The sequence below is a fragment of the Theropithecus gelada genome, chromosome 8 (assembly GCF_003255815.1).
Source record: "Theropithecus gelada isolate Dixy chromosome 8, Tgel_1.0, whole genome shotgun sequence".
In the NCBI taxonomy this organism is placed as follows: Eukaryota; Metazoa; Chordata; class Mammalia; order Primates; family Cercopithecidae; genus Theropithecus; species Theropithecus gelada.
The window spans coordinates 135,323,552-135,340,127 of record NC_037676.1 but is presented as its reverse complement, the minus strand read 5'-3'; the positions used below and the strand labels follow the sequence as shown (position 1 = coordinate 135,340,127).

The following is a 16,576-nucleotide window of genomic DNA, read 5'->3' as shown; positions in this document are numbered from 1 at the left end:
GTGCCTTCCTTGAAAAATGGGTAAGATGAACAAGATAAATCTTAGAAAACTAGGCTCAACTGATGAGAAAATAAGCACCCTGCTTTCTCCTGTAGTCGTGCCTGTGAGGCCTCTGCAGCCTCCTGGGTGGCTTTGGAGCCCTGCACACCTGGGCACAAATCTTCGCTTCCCTCCTTCCATGTGAGGGTCTTGGAAAAGTCGCTTCACCTCCTGGAGTTACGTTATCCTCATCTGTCAAGTTACCGAGGCCAGAAGTTGGCAAAGAAATGCACAGCATATTGGAAATGGAAAAGAAAGGAGGCATCCATTGATAAACACTAAGTTACTTCTTCACGTCCAGAGGAGGACTCTACGTGCCACATGCTCATCTTGCAAAACAGAGATAACCACCTGAATCTTTTGACGACTGGAATTCTGCGAGTTTAATTTTAGTATTCATGATCTTAAAACTGTGAATACCAGATGCCATTTCCATGCTTAGGATGATGAAGGTGAACAAAAGTGGAGCAGGAGCTGCCATGCGAGTCACGTTCTGAAAGAGATGGGAATCACATGACTCTTCTACATCAGTTGCTCGCCCTGGAGCTGTTCATTCATTAGCAAGCACCCATCAACGCCTTCATGCTGAAGATATGGGGCTGCAGCTGGTGGGAGCTGGGGGTAGTGAAGACCCAGGAGGAGTGACATAATTATGACCCTATGAGGCTACCAATCTAATAGAGGTGATCACATCCCTTAACATATCAAATAGGAAGAGCAGGGCTGGACACGGTGGCTCACGCCTATAATCCCAGCACTTTGGAAGTCTGAGGTGGGTAGATGGCTTTGAGGTCAAGAGTTCAAGACCAGCCCAGCCAACATGGTGAATCCCCATTTCTAATAAAAATACAAAAAATAGCCGGATGTGGTGGTGCATGCCTGTAATCCCAGCTACTTGGGAGGCTGAGGCAGAAGAATCACTTGAACCTGGAAGGTGGAGGAGGCAGTGAGCCAAGATCATGCCACTGTTCTCTAGCCTGGGTGACAGAGCAGAACTCCATTAAAAAAACACACACACACACACACACAAATAAAAGGAAGAGCAGCAGTGAAGTATGGTGGTTATGGAATTGGATGTCCCAGAGAAATGCATTCTAATTTTAACTCTATCAACTGCTGACATGGTATCTTGAGCAAATTACTTAATCACTGGAACCCTTAGTATTCTTGTCTGTGAAAGAGAGATAATGCTACCTGTCTTAGTGGGTGGAGATGAGGATTAGCTTTCAAGTGCTTAGTATGGTGGGAGGCCCATTCCCGCCTTTCCTGGGGGAGGGCTTGTTCCAGATCCTAACGGCTGTCTTCCTCCTTTCCAGCTGGCTGTTTGAGGGTCTGGGCAGAGACAAGGCCGAGGAGCTGCTGCAGCTGCCAGACACAAAGGTCGGCTCCTTCATGATCAGGGAGAGTGAGACCAAGAAAGGTGAGTGGCCCCCAACTCATCTTTCCCCGTCTGGGGCAGACAAGCATGTTTTGTTCCCAGCTGACTCATTATACGGCTTCATTTTCCTTCCTCCTACGTCCATGCAAATCGATCCGATGTAGTTAAGCTCCCTGCAGCCCACACGCTGCTGGGGAGGCCAGTGGAGAAGCAAGGAGACTAGAGACAGGCAGTGGGGAGCCGGCTGGGCACGGCCACGGGCCTGGCCAACATCAGGCCTGATGGCTCCTGCTGGAAATTTTTCCAGCAACTGAGAACAAAACTGAATGCAGTGTGTAGGCAGATGCTGGGCAGACAGAACATAGCCTTTGGTACAAGCCTGGTCTGTGCTGTCAAGCTCTGTGACTGATTTGTCTGAACTCAGTGTTCTCATCTGTGAAATGGAGAGAACACCCCTCCCTTGTAAGGTTGTAGTGAAATTCAAATGTAATAATGTTTGTGTTGCTCTTGCTGCACAGAGATTCCCGATGTCAGTGTCTTCTGTGCTCTGTAACTAAGTCAGACAGCTCAGAGAATCAGATGTGTTCTCACACACAGTCACCATCCTCTCTAGCATTACAATTTCCTTGCATCATATGCATTAAGTACCTCAGTAAAAACATAAATAGAGTGAGCTCTTTGTCACCATTCAAAGCCAGGGTCCCAAGTTCCAATTTTAGCCTTACAAATTACTAAGTTACCACTTCTCTCTCTAAGCCTTGGCCCCCTGATCTAGACCATGAGATTCACAGTAGGAGAGTACCGTGTTTATTCCCAAATACTTCACAGCTAGGATTTTCCCAGACTAAATAATAATAATAGCTTTTTTAAAATTCAGAAGGTATCTTCAAGTTCCTGGCTTGCTTCTTGTACATTCAGTATCAAATAAGAGAACACACTATCTGAGAGTACTTTCCATGCACCTAATAAGTGCCAAAGCCACCTGGTGCTAGAGTCCTTCACCAAAATGGGCACCAGCCTTGCTTTCAGAACGCAGGGACCCCATATACATGATTTAAAAAAATCCAAGATCAACTTTTCTCTAAAAAAACCAAACATGCTGGGGGACAGAAAGATCAATGCAAAAGCAAAACATCCTGTGCCTGTCCTAGAGGTCCCCGGAGGTAGGATGGCCCGACTCAGAAAGAAACTTCTAAACTGGCCTGGCCAAACAGAGGAAGAACCCAGGGTGGGTGCCGCAGCTCATCTAAAAATAAAGATGTCATCAGGCAGATGTGCCGTCGTGCTGGAGCTGGGTGGGTGTGGCAGGCCCACCGTGGGTATGCAAAGCTCTGACAATGTTTTACTTGCTACCCTTGGTCTGCTTACCACACTCCCAGTTCCGCTGACCTTACGGGAAGGCTCACGCTGGGTTGACTCATGGCAGGCCTGGAGCACTGTGAGGGATGTGCTGAGGATAAGGTTCACACCCCAGGGTGGCATTCCCAAGCCCCATGCCTCTGGCCATATCTCATAGGGGCTCTAGGCCTCTGTTTTCCCATCTTTAAAATAATTGGGGGCAATACCTCCTATGATCTTTCTGAGAATTAACAGAGATTTCTTGGCCATTGCTTAGCCCTGCCCAGCAGAGATAGCAAAGAATCAATCAGCTCCTTTTCTCCTCTGTCTCTTGGGTGTTTTCTACTCCTGGGACCCCAGAAGATAGAGTAAGAGAGGACCCTGAAACATGGCCTACATCCAATTCTCTCATTTTGCACCTGGGGAAATTGAGGCACATGCCCGCGGTTCTGTTCTTACCAACCCATACCAGGTCATTGCTCTAACGAGGCTCAAAGAGCAATAACCCGCCTTTCACGTGGTTCTTATGGATACCCAGAAAGATGACTCAACTGCTCCAAATTTCTGAGAAGACTAAGCATAAGTCAGAGAGAGTACAGACAAAGAAAGAGGGGGCATAACTGCAAGGACCTATTCAAATGTGTGCTGTGGCAGCACTGGTGGGACAGGGGCTGAAAAACAGTAGGGATGACATCTTGGAGTATACTCGGGAAGGAGTCAAAAACCACCACGGACCCTGGAGCTCCAGGTTGCAACCACACTACAATCATTCCGTTTGGCCTTAGGATGTGGAAGCACCCCAATGTGTTTGCCTCAAAACGCAAAGAGGACGAGGCCGGGCACGGTAGCTCAGGCCTGTAATCCCAGCACTTTGGGAGGCCGAGATGGGTGGATCACTTGAGTCCAGGAGTTCAAGACCAGCCTGGGCAATGTAGCAAAACCCCATCTCTACAAAAAATACAAAAATTAGCCGGGCATAGTGGCGCATGCCTGTAGTCCCAGCTACTCCAGAGGCTGAGGTGGGAGGATCCCTTGAGCCCAGGAGATGGAGGTTGCAGTGAGCTGAGATCACGCCACTGCACTCCAGTCTGGGTGACAGAGCAAGACCCAGACTCAAAAAAAAAAAAAGCCAAGAGGATGAAACCTGTGCTCCTAAAAACCTGTAAGGACCATATGATGAACACATCTGCTTTGACACAATAATACACTCCTGCAGTCTCTAACAGGAAGCAACATCTAAACAGAGAAGGGTCTAGTGGAGGGAAGGGCTGTGTCCTAGCATCACTGTTGTATCCCAAGGGTGGGCAGGTATCCCTGCCTCAGTGGTGGTGGGCTGGTTAGCTGCGTGCCTTGGGGTGAGGACAGGTGGAATCCACTGACTTTTCCTCCACCTCCTGCAGGGTTTTACTCACTGTCGGTGAGACACAGGCAGGTAAAGCATTACCGCATTTTCCGCCTGCCCAACAACTGGTACTACATTTCCCCGAGGCTCACCTTCCAGTGCCTGGAGGACCTGGTGAACCACTATTCTGGTAAGAGACATTCAATCTGGAGCGACTGTGATGGTGGAACCCCTCTTAGCTAATTGCTCTGCGGCACTATGTCTGGAATGCAGAGGGGTCGCCAATAAATGCAGTGATTTACTCTTGCTTTCTGCCCATGCTGCCTTCGTGATATGCTCTCTTGTTAATTCAGACTGTAAATTTCAGACTGAAACAGATTGCTTGCGCATGCTGCCTTAATAAGCAAAATGCAGCTAATCTCAAATTTGCCCTCTCTTGACCTGTGCATTAAACAAGTTAGGGTGTGCCTAGATTCACAACTGCAACCAGCTTGCACATCCTTAAGTGGGCCATACATATTCAAGCCTCTGGAGCTCTGTTCTAGAGTACCACTCATTCTCCCTTTTCTGCTTGTCAAAATCCTCATTGGCCTTCAAGGCCAACATGAATCACCTCTGCAATGAAGCTGTAGGAGTTAGCAGTGGCTGCCTGTCTTCGCTGTGCTCAGAGCATGCCAAGGATTTCTTTCCCAGCATTCCGATCATGCTCCCGCGTGGCCTGGTTAATTGTGTGCTAGGCTGTGTTCCTCAACAGGCTCCTAAAGACTAGGAATTACATTTAACTCATTTTTGTGCCCGTCACAGACCCAGGAGAGAGGTCTGAATTCTCCCAGGCTGATAAGATGGGGAGCATCCACTGAGATAAAGGAAGCATCATGTGGTGTTGGTGGCTGGAAGAGTGTAGGATACTGCCACAGAGAGAAAGTTGAGTTACACTGTGAAAGGCCCAAACATCAGCTCAGGAGTCAGAACTTTACCCTACAGAAAAGGGAGAAATTGTGAACAGTTGACTAAATGCTAAATTTCCAAAAACCAGCTCTGGAAGCTCTGTTTCTATCCCAGATCCACTCAGTGTTAGCTGGGCAGCCTGAGGCTGGCTGTTTGTGTCTCACTTTCTTCATCTGTGCCAGGCAGACACGAATAGTTCCCCCTCCCAAGGACACCATGAGGGTCCACAGAGTCAGTTCATGGAAAGTGGGGAGGGTGCCTGGCTCATAACCACGAGCTCCCATTAAATACCAGCCACTTTTACCCAGCGGAACATCAGCGTCCTCCCCACTTACTCGCATATTGCATGAAGGAAAGGAAGAGGTTGCTTTTGCTTTGACAGCATCTTCCCCCTTCTGGGTTCAGGATGCTTGACCTCACATGCTTAGGGCAACTTTGCTGGCATTCTCTTGTATATGTGGTCTTGAACTGAGCAAGCAAAGTGCATTTCAAGTAGAAACAGGTCCACAGGACTTTGGTTATCACGGCTGGCCCATGAGAAGCAGCAGGGCATGAAGCAGAAATGGCTGCTCAGGAGAGGGAGGTCCAAGCTCAGATCTGCACCTTGTGAGGCCTTGGGCAAAGTCAGCCACCCCTCAGAACCTGGGGTCCCCATTTATGGGAGCTGAGTGAATACAGTCTCCTAGCAGGTGACTGAATAAATATTAAACACGATCGTTCATGTAGCATGTTCAGCATAGCCTACCAAAGAGCAGATGCAAAATAAATAACACATATTACTTGTGATATCTGAAAACTGAGCAGCCAGGTAAAACCGAAAGAGGAAGGGAGTCCTGGAAACAGCCAACTTATATTGGTTGTAAGAAAAGGTTGGTTGTGGTATTTGGCTTTTAATAACAACCATCGGAGGGGGTGTGAAGACCATAAGTTTTGCATAGACAAAAGCAAACATGAAAAGGATGCTGTCCTAGCAAAGCTTCTAGGCACCATGAGGCCATGAGGCTACCAGGCTACCCAAATCTACCTGCCGCTGCTTGACCATGGGGGATATCTCACCCCAGTGCAGCACTGGCGTCTTCCCATGGTATGTTCCTGGTCATCGAACCACTCAATGGATTACAGTCATCTGTTCACCTCTGTGAATAACTGAAAAGGTGTAAAAACCCAAAGTGCTTCCTATGCCCCATTGAGAATCCCCAAGTGGAAGCCACATGGCCACTTTTATCTCCACTGGATTCATTCTAAAGACATGGGCTGGGCACAGTGGCTCACGCCTGTAATTCCAGGACTTTGGGAGGCTGAGGTGGGCGGATCGCCCGAGGTCAGGAGTTTGAGGCTAGTCTGACCAACATGGTGAAACCCCGTCTCTACTAAAAATACAAAAATTAGCCACATGTGGTTGCAGGCACCTGTAATCCCAACTATTCGGAAGGCTGAGGCAGGAAAATCGCTTGAACCCAGGAGGCAGAGGTTGCAGTGAGCCAAGATTGCGCCACTGCACTCCAGTCTGGGCAACAGAGCAAGACTCTGTCTCACAGGAAAAAAAAAAAAAAAAAAAAAAGACACAGAATGAGAGGAATTGTGCCCCAGGGATTTGAATAGACATCTAACAACAGGTTGCTTATAATTTTTATCATGATGCCTTTAGGCAAATTACTTGGCATCTTGGAGGTTCAGTTTTTTCATTTGCAACATGGGGATTAAAATGCAATAATCTTCACAGGATTGCTGCTAGTCCAATTGAAAAAAAAAAAAAAGATGCATGTGAAAAATGTGGCACCTAAAGTACACCATGCACGGTGGTTACTGGGAGAACAGAGTGCGTGGGGCATAAATGAATTCTAAAATATGGCTGGGAAAATCAAGGGCTAGGGACCTTAAGGGTCTAGGAACCCTTGAATATAGAGGTGTTGGGCCCTAAAGGTGCAGAGGAATGTGCATTCTGATGAGCCATGTAGACATGGGTGAAATAGACCAGCGTGTCTGAACCCAAGGGACAGCTGGAGGATGTCTTTCTTCTCTATTTAAGAGGCAATGAGTTGCTTTTACAATGAGTCAATAAGATTGATTTTGGTCACATTTCTATGGCCCTGAGTAAGTTACTTCACCTTGGGATGCTCAGTTTTTCCCTCCCCAAAATGGGTATAAAAACACTGATGGCTGCGTGTGGTGGCTCACGCCTGTAATCTCAGCACTTTGGGAGGCCAAGGTGGGTGGATCACGAGGTCAGGAGATTGAAACCATCCTGGCCAATGTGGTGAAACCCCGTCTCTACTAAAAATACAAAAAGTTAGCCAGGCATGGTGGCATGTGCCTGTAATCCCAGCTACTTGGGAGGCTGAGGCAGGAGAATCGCTTGAATATGGGAGGCGGAGGTTGCAATGAGCCAAGATTGCGCCATTGCACTCCAGCCTGGCGACAGAGCAAGACTCTGTCTGTAAAAAAATAAGTAAATAAATAAAATAAAATAAAATAAAATAAAAAACAATACTGACCACACAAGTTGATCAAGGCCTCAATGAGATCCAGGGGTTGAGGCTAGCTCAGTGCTGGGCTCATATTATGTGCTTATGAGTGGTGGTTCTTTTGCTCTTTGTCAAAATGTATTTTTCACGCTGAGTATTAACCTGTCTAAGGAAGGACACTCACGGGGTGTCCCCTGCCTGTGCTGCACACTGCAGCGGATCTCTCCAGCCTCTGCATCTGGCTTCATCTTCCTCGCCTCATAACCTGGGAGGTCGTTTCCATTTCCAACCCATGACAGGTCATTATTTTAGATTTCCATCCAATTAAATCTCCCCCTAAATTCATGGTCTCACCTCCCATTTCTCCAAGGGCACCTGTGTGGGTGGACATTGGAGTTCACAGTTGAAGTCAGACTGAAAACCATGTAACAGGGTCTTCCTGGCTTGCCCGCCCTGTGACAGGCTGCGTGTGCTTCTTCCGCTACAAATTCCTTTTGTTCTTTGGCAAGGACGCCCCAGAGAGCACTCCATAAATCAGATGGGAAGTGGGGCCTGTCAGAGGGGTGATGTGCTTTCTAAAACCTGGTGGTGGATTGGCTCTGAGGCCAGGGGAGGCTTAGTCCTGCTGGAGGCCAGTGGCACCTCACCCCCTTGGCCACATCATCTCCCCCCGGGGCACAGAAGCACTGGGGTTTTCAGCCTGAACAAGACTACACAGAATTTCCTCAATCTCTAAGATGGCTGAGTACAGCAGAATCAAGTCTTTCTCATGATAACATGGGCTAGGGAGAAGCCTTCCAAGAGAAGGAAGCTACCTTGTAATGTACCTGGAAAGACGGGGGACCCTGAGAGTCAGACGTTTTACACAGAGATTTTCATACAAGGGAAAAAAGAAACAGGTTTATTTAATTTTTATTCTTTTGTGCATGAGACTCTAGAGTGAAAGAGAGATTATTTTCATTCTTTGTCTGCATTCTCTCTTTGCCCTCTTTATCTTTGTTTTCTCTTCCCTCCCTTCCTGTGTCTTCTACTTTTTGTGCTATTTTCACCTCCTCCTCTTCCTCCTTCTCCCTCTCACCTTTGCTTTTCCTCCTCGCCCTCTTTCATTCCTCCTCTGCTCCCTCCCTCCTTTCCTTCCTTCTTTCATTGTTTCTTTTACCTTTCCTCCTAGAGGTGTATTTAGTCCACCTGTGCCATTCTAAATGCACAATTGTGGGGATCAGTATTGTACGCGCCCCATTCTCACACCCTGTGAGGTCAATGGATTGGGCCTTCGTGGGAAACCCTGGAAGTCTGCGGCCTCTGCAGGCACTCACTTGTTCCCTCATTTCTTTCATTCTGCAGTTGAGGAAAGGAAAGCTCAGAGAAGTTCTTGGTAATTTACTACTGGGGTAAAGCTAAAATTCAAACTCAAGCATGGTTGATACTGGATCTTAAACCTCTCTCTCTGCCCGTGTCTGGCTAAGTGCAGAGGATACCAGGGCACGCTTACATTTCTCAAACAGTTGGGCACATGGCTTTCAGCACTGCCACTACCTACCATGCCCCTTTGAAATCTCAGGTCCAGTTCCCCATGGCAACAGCCAGGGAGCTGCACTGGTGGGTGTCTCAGGCCCGAACCCCACACTGGCTGAGGCATATCCAGGGTCCCTGACCGGCTGTCTGCTTCCTCCTCAGAGGTGGCTGATGGCCTGTGCTGTGTGCTCACCACACCCTGCCTGACACAAAGTACGGCTGCCCCAGCAGTGAGGGCCTCCAACTCACCTGTCACCTTGCGTCAGAAGACCGTGGACTGGAGGAGAATGTCCAGGTGAGTATGGGGTGGGTGTGTGTGTGTGTGTGTGCATGCAAGTGCTCCGTGAACATGTGAGCACAAAACAGTATGTGTGCCTAGTACATGAAAACCATGGCCAGGGTCATCCAGCCCTGCTGAGACTAGAGGGTGAGCATCCCACACAAGTGTAGACCAAGGGAATCCCTGGGTGCAGGGGCAGCCTCAGCCCTCACGATGTGTGTGGCAGCTCCCCATGTTTCTGCAAACATTTACTGAGTCCTTATTCTATGCTAGCAGTATACATTCTAGCCGAAATATACCACTTTTCTTTTTCTGATTGTTAGGATACTAGAAACTAACACATCCTGTGTAAATTTAATATTATTTAAAATCTACTCACAAAGCTTAAACACATCAGCAGAATCCTATAGTGACTTCTTTGTTTTTTCTAAGAGAAAAAAAAAATTCATGGATTTGTTCTGTTTATTCCATTGTCAGCCTGTGAATTTTAAAGGATATCTGTAGTTCGGGATTTGTGGGTTATCTTAATAATTCAGTATCAATCCAGACATCCCACTGGCAAATCAAAGAAAATCAGAGATCAAAAGTATGCGAGACAGGAAGAAAACTACTCTTTCTTGTAAATAACAAAAGTTAATTTTTACTAAAATTTACAGTTGGAAGTATCAACCATCCAAGAAAAGAGCGGTTCAGGTGGGTTAAGTGATTTGTACAAGATCACATGGCCCACAAATGTAAGAACCAGAATTAAAATAATGGGTTAGAATAATTGCAGTTAGAGTAGTTAGAATAATAGGTAAGGGTAATAATTAGAATAAGTTAGGGCCAGGCACGGTGTCTCATGCCTGTAACCCCAGCACTTTGGGAAGCCAAAGTGGGCAGATCACCTGAAGTCAGGAGTTTGAGCCCAGCCTGGCCAACATGGTGAAACCCTGTCTCTACTCAAAATACAAAAAAGTAGCTGGGTGTGGTGGTGGATGCTTGTAATCCCAGCTACTCAGGAGGCTGAGGCAGGAGAATCACTTGAGACAGGGAGGCGGAGGTTGCAGTGAGCAGAGATTGCACCACTGCATTTCAGCCTGGGCAACAGAGCGAGACTCTATCTTAAAATAAATAAATAAAAATTATAATAAGTTAGAGAAATAGTCACCAGGATTTTTGTTTTTCTTTTCCTGCTGTTCTCATTTTCTTGCCCTTTATCCCCTCCTCTCTCTGTGACTCTCTTTTTTCCCTTTCTCTGCCCCCTTTTCTTCTGACCAACAGACTGCATGAGAACCCTGAGGGAACAGAGAACCCACTTGGGGTAGACGAATCCCTTTTCAGCTATGGCCTTCGAGAGAGCATAGCCTCTTACCTGTCCCTGACCAGTGAGGACAACACCTCCTTTGATCGAAAGAAGAAAAGTGTCTCCCTGATGTACAGTGGCAGCAAGAGAAAGAGCTCATTCTTCTCATCACCACCTTACTTTGAGGACTAGCCAAGAACAGACACAATGGTTCATGCCCAAAAGGAACAGAAGTTCCAACTATTGCCTGGGATCTTGCAAAAAGCAAGGTTCCCTGATCCCCGGGAACCTCACATATTTTAAAAGCCAAGAGAAGCCACACGGAGACTCAAATTCACATCTTCTCTATCCACATCGTGACCAAAGGAACCCCCCCCCCCCGGTGTCTGATCAGGGCTGTGGCATCATGAAACATTGGATCATGACATGTCAGGCGATGCTTGGAAAAGCCCAGCATGTATGTATGCACACATTGTGTGTGTGGGAAGGACAAAGCCACTCGCACAAGAAAGTGCACCAGGACTGTTCTCCAAGGAACTGCACCTGTCCAGATAGTACTCTGAGGTCATTGGAGAGAACTTCTGCATGGGCAAGCCTGAGAGGGAGAGGAAACAAAAGCTGTGGCCTGGCAGAAGGTCTGGGTTTGCAGATGGGTGCCCTGAATGGAACTACTTTAACCAATCCATAGGGACCTCTGGTATGATTTCCTCTCTTTTTAAAGGAACTTCGTGACACTAAACATTAGCCCAAAGGACTTCTTAGCCTTCAAATGGGAGATACCTTTGGCCTGCTCCTGCACCAAAGCCATGTGGGTGGAAGTCAGATGGCCCCCCTGATTCTGCAGAGGGCCAGAAGAATGAGAGGAAGGCTGCTGGCAGGGAAATCAAGGGGACGAGCCTAGAACTGCACCAGCTTCCCTGATGTCTGCAGTCATGGCTTTGCAGCGCAGACAGAGCTTCTCTGAGATGCTGGGATTCTTGTCTGTATGAATGCATCAACTATTCATTTATTGCCTGAATAGGCATTGCATTAAGTCCTGTGTAAGGTGTCAGGCAAGCCAAAAAAAAAAAAGATGCATAAGTCCCAACCCCCAACAGAGGTGTTCACAGTGTAGACAGGGAAAAAAATGTATAAACAAATGTGTAAAAAGAGAAATCAGCTTATGGCTTAGGATGGAATTGGAGACAGGTGAGAGACACTCAGGAGCTCATTTTCCAGCTGCTCTTCAGAGTGGAAGGGCTGGCTGGATCGGGTAGGTAAGAATAGCTGGATTTTTTTTTTAAGAAATGGATGCAGTCTAAAGAATTAACTCACCCAGTACTTTATTCTAAGAAGGGTCTGGCATCCATATGAGGAAAAATGCTGAACTCCAGGAAAGATGGGGAGTTCAAGTGGATTAATGATGTCACTCATAATTTTAAGAGACAAGGGAGAAAACACAATGTATAGCCAGAGAAGGAGAAGCTGCCATCCAAATCCTGCTAGGAAAAGAGTGGGCTGCAGATGAATCTATGACTCATGTTTCCCGGTTTCAAAGGGATTCTGGGGAAGGAGGGGAACATGCTTGCAGTACCTCTCCCTGTCTATCTGCTCACATAAGCATTCCGTCCATCTGAGCTCATCGTGCTAGTGGTATGTATATGTGCAGTTACACGACTTTCTGTATCATAGATTCCAGTGTGTTTATACAAGGAGACATCTGTGGTTTCCCCAACAATTCCAAAAGGCTATTTCAAGGGAACCAGCCAACGTATGAGAAATGAATGTAACACTGTGGATATTGACTTCCCGCATAAGGCAGGTGACCCCCTGAACTCCAGATGTCTGCACAGCATCTTATGTTCTTATGTACTGTTTTCTGTTGTGAAGAATGTGATTGGAATGTTTGGGGAGCACCCAGAGGGATTTCTAAATGGGAAGCATTACACTTTGCTAAATCATGTATTTATTCCTGATTAAAATAAACCTAATAAATATTTAACCTTTAGCACATAGGGAGAGTTTCTGGGTTGAGGGGGATGGGTGCTTCATTCAGAAGCTCTGAGGGTTTCAAATTCTCAAATAAATGTACAACTAGAGAGAGAGGAGCAAAGATCACCCAGAGAAACCTGGTGCCAGTTAGCAGCTCAGCATCTTCTTTAGGTGTGGCCTTAAGAAAAACCAGAGTGTATGACTCTGGGGGGTGTCTCATGAAACTTGAAGATGGGTCTAAGGGATTGAAGGAAAGACCAAATTCTGAACGATTGTTATAAAAACGTCTCGCCTAGATTTTCTGCACATTACTTGTGATAGCTGTGCTATTCATTCTTCCAAGAATTTCTTTCTGCAGATATTTCTGGACACCTACTAAATAGACACTGCTCAGGGACTGGGGCTGTAGCAATGAAAACCAGATGAGGTCTCTCATATCATGGAGTTTGACATCATAAATAAACAAGATGCTTGGTAATGATGGTGAAGGCAGGCTCCAAGCAGTCACCTGGCAGGCAGGGCATCCTTCAGGTCCAGGCTTAGGAAAGGCCTCCAAGCAGAGGCAATGTTTAGGCTGAGGCCTGAAAGGTGAGCAGCAAACAGCCATGTAAAGATCTAGGAAGTGTATGGAGTCCGCAGGAATAATGGGGCAATTCCTGCAGGCAGGAGGAGCAAGACTGCGTGCTGAAGGAGCTAAAAGAAGGCAGGGTGGCCAGACTGAGGGAGCTAGGGAAGCACGGAATGTGAGTAGGAGGTATCAGGAAGGTCCTGCAGGGCCCTAGAGGGTAGGGGGTGGCATAGGGTCAGTTCTAGGAGACATGAGGAGCCACTGAAAGGATCCAAGTTGGGATAAGATCATTTCACTGATATGTTTGAAAGATCATGCTGTGTGGAGGACACATTTTTAAAATTCCAGCATTGTCTATTGACACACAAAGTTTGAAAATAAATGGGCAAAAAATTTTAATGCAAAATTAAAATTTTAATGCAAAAATTTTTAATGCAAAAATGAATGAAAGGAAAACCTGTGGTCCCATTTTTGAGACAAAATGGGACTTAAGGTGAAAATAAATTACATAATGGCAAATAGAGATGTGCAAAAGGAACAATATATTAAGAAGAAAAAAATGATTGCAACCTATGTTAATGGGATGATATAGTTTCAGAATATATTAAGCAACTGCAACAGGGACAAATAGATAAATCCATAATTTTACTTGGAGATTTTAACATACAAATCTCAGAAACTAATTCAGTAAGCAAAGATAAGTAAATACATAAATAGGTAGATAGATTTTGATAACACTATATAACTTTTCTGCCAACAAACGGATAATGTATTAGGTCACAGAGAAAGTACTAATGAATTTCAGAGTCAGCATCTTCCAACTCATGCTCTACGATAATAAAGTAATAAAATTGGAAATCAAATTCCAAAGTGATGAATAAAAATTTAAAAATTCTAGGGATCTAAAGTCTAAAAAAAATCCTTAGGTTAAGAAGAAAATAATGCAACAAATAAAACATTATAAATAAATGACAGATTGCTACTTTTCAAAATTTCATGGCTGTAGCTGATAAAATAGTCAAAGGTAAATTATTGCTTGAAATAAATTGATCAGGAAACAAAGAATGAAAGCAATGAGTTTAACTTTCAACTTAAGAAGCTAAAGGGACAATAGACAGCCAAAGAAATGAGAAGAAGGTAGAAGATAATATAAGACATCAGTGAAATAGACTTCTGAAAACACAGCCATAGAGATTTTAAAAAGCAAAATATTGTTTAAGTAGACTAATGTGATAAAAATATGAACAAGCATGATCAAGAAAGGTGATGAAGAACAAAAGCAAATCAAATGCAGTTCTGCTTGTAACCATACCTGAAGAGGGATTGTGCCCCTTGCCAGCAAAGCCCTAAGATGGCAGGTGTGGTCCTCCTTCCTCTCCATCCCTTCCCTACTATCTGGAACCCCTGGCAGCCTAAACTCAACCATGCAGATGAGGAAGGCCTTAAGAAATAGCAGAGAAATATCCAGAAGAAACCAGAGCCCTGAGTGATCCAGAGACACCTGGACTGCCCACCTTGGCAGATGTTATGAGAGAGAGAGAAAGGAAAAAAAAAAAAAAAGGAACTTATTTATCCACTAAACTGCTTTAGTACTGGGTCTCCTTCTTATATCAACTGAGCATTTTGCTTCAATAGGTATAGAAATAAACCTGCTATTATTTGCAGAATAATGAGGAAACTTCATAGAAAACCCAAAGAAACCGACAGGCAAAGCATTAGATGTGACAAAACAGCTCAGCAAATTGCTGAATCCACTTATTTCCTACCACTAGTATTTTCAACCTGGAAAATACAATAGAAAAGAAGACAGCATCAACAATACCAACCAGATGACGGTATATGTGGGAACTTACCTCACAATGATTTCACAAAACTTTTATTAAAAAATGTTCAAAACTGCATGAAAGACCTAACAAGGCAAAAATACTACGTTCACGGTTACAGTGTTTACCTGATTCGTGAATGCAAGGCTTAATATCATTACAATGTAGATTTTTTTTTCTGAAATTAATGACCAAGTCTATGTCACTCAAACTCCCAGCAAAAATATTAGAATAAAACCTCAATAAACTTATTCTAAAATATATACAGAAGCATCAAAACTCATGAATATCTTGGTGAATTCTGAATAGACAAGCATAGCATGCTCATACTATGAGATATACTGCAAAAACAATAGAGAACAGTGTTCTGAGCCCAAACCACCATCTCTCTCATCACTTTAGTGGAACTCAGCACTGTCTCTGAACCAAGTGCTGCGCTAAGTGTCAAAGAAACACTAAAAGCATGAAACTCATATAAGTTTTCAAGCACCTAGTCATAGTAGAATTGGGATGAGAGATGTTAGAAAAATAACAAGCATGTAAAATAAGGCACAGTTCCTAAGAATTGCTACATATAAGTGTTTTCACTAAGGTGAGATTCTTTCCTTCTATTTCAAGAGACGAGGAAAGGCTTGGAGGCTTCACTTCAGCTGAGTCCTGAAGGACAGCAGGAACTTTCCAGGTGGATACTGGATATGCTGAACACAGAACAGAGACAAAAAGGCCTGGAGGAAGGCATGGCATTTCCTCAAAGGGGTGATAGTTAGTGAGCCTGGAGTGTAGGATTCATGCAGGATTCATGCAGGAATGGAGTAAAAAACAAGACCAGAAAATTTAGCTCGAGGCTGATTCCTGAGGCCAGGAGTTCACCCTGAGGAATGCACACTTGGGGCGCTGTCATAGAACAGCAAGGGAAATGTTTTCTGGGTCCGTGAATCATATCACAGAGGACATGACTTCCCTGTCTTAAGACTGCAGGGACAGAGCCACAGGATGCATGTTTGCAACAAGTCATCCTTCATCCTCCAACCCAGCCCCAGAACGGGTGAAATACCCTAGGACATACTTCTGTCTGGAGTTGCCTTCCCTTGGCAAGGGAAGAGGGAAGAAGGAGCTTGATTTCTTGAGCACCTATGTTGTGCAGGACATTTTGCAAACCATCAGTCCTGACAATATCTCGAGACCTTGGGAAACAGAATTCATCACACTGATTTAGTTTGATAGGTGAAGAATATAAGGTGAAGTGTTTTCTCCAAGACTAGGATCTTCATGCAGGCCTATCTGATCTTAGGCTTCGGCTCTTTATCTTACACCTTGAGACCCCAGGAGAGTCCCAAATTCCTGGAGAGGCAGCATCATAGAGTGGGGAAACACAGGACTTGGCTTTAGGTTCTAGTCCTTCACACAGCTTCTTCCTTGCTGTGTGTTCTTTGGTAGGTCACTAAATCTCTCTGAACCTCAGATTTCTTATCTCTAGATTGAAAAATAAAATAAAGTCCCCATGCCAATCAGTCAAGGAGTTGGCAAGATAAGACACTGAAAGTGCTGCGGACTCAGATGTGCTGAATGAATACAGGTTATTCATTGTCATCACAGGCTTTCCCTTGACCAATGTTTCAACAGT

The 16,576-nt window shown here is 45.2% G+C and overlaps 2 protein-coding genes across 7 annotated transcripts in view; one reads left to right on the top strand and one right to left on the bottom strand.

The window, feature by feature from the left end:
* SLA (Src like adaptor) overlaps window positions 1-12,580 on the top strand; it is a 66,520-nt gene extending 53,940 nt beyond the window's left edge. For 4 of the 6 annotated variants that reach the window (XM_025393982.1, XM_025393978.1, XM_025393979.1 and 1 more), the window contains 4 exons: window positions 1,356-1,459; window positions 4,156-4,287; window positions 9,188-9,320; window positions 10,569-12,580. In XM_025393982.1, the coding sequence (XP_025249767.1) occupies window positions 1,432-1,459; window positions 4,156-4,287; window positions 9,188-9,320; window positions 10,569-10,782 (507 nt within the window). In that variant the 5' untranslated portion in view covers window positions 1,356-1,431 and the 3' untranslated portion in view covers window positions 10,783-12,580. The remainder of the gene's footprint in view (window positions 1-1,355; window positions 1,460-4,155; window positions 4,288-9,187; window positions 9,321-10,568) is intronic. The other 2 variants (XM_025393981.1, XM_025393980.1) reach the window with 1 other exon arrangement.
* The window catches only part of TG (thyroglobulin), a 275,204-nt gene that overhangs the window by 88,188 nt on the left and 170,440 nt on the right, over window positions 1-16,576 (bottom strand). The window lies entirely within an intron of this gene.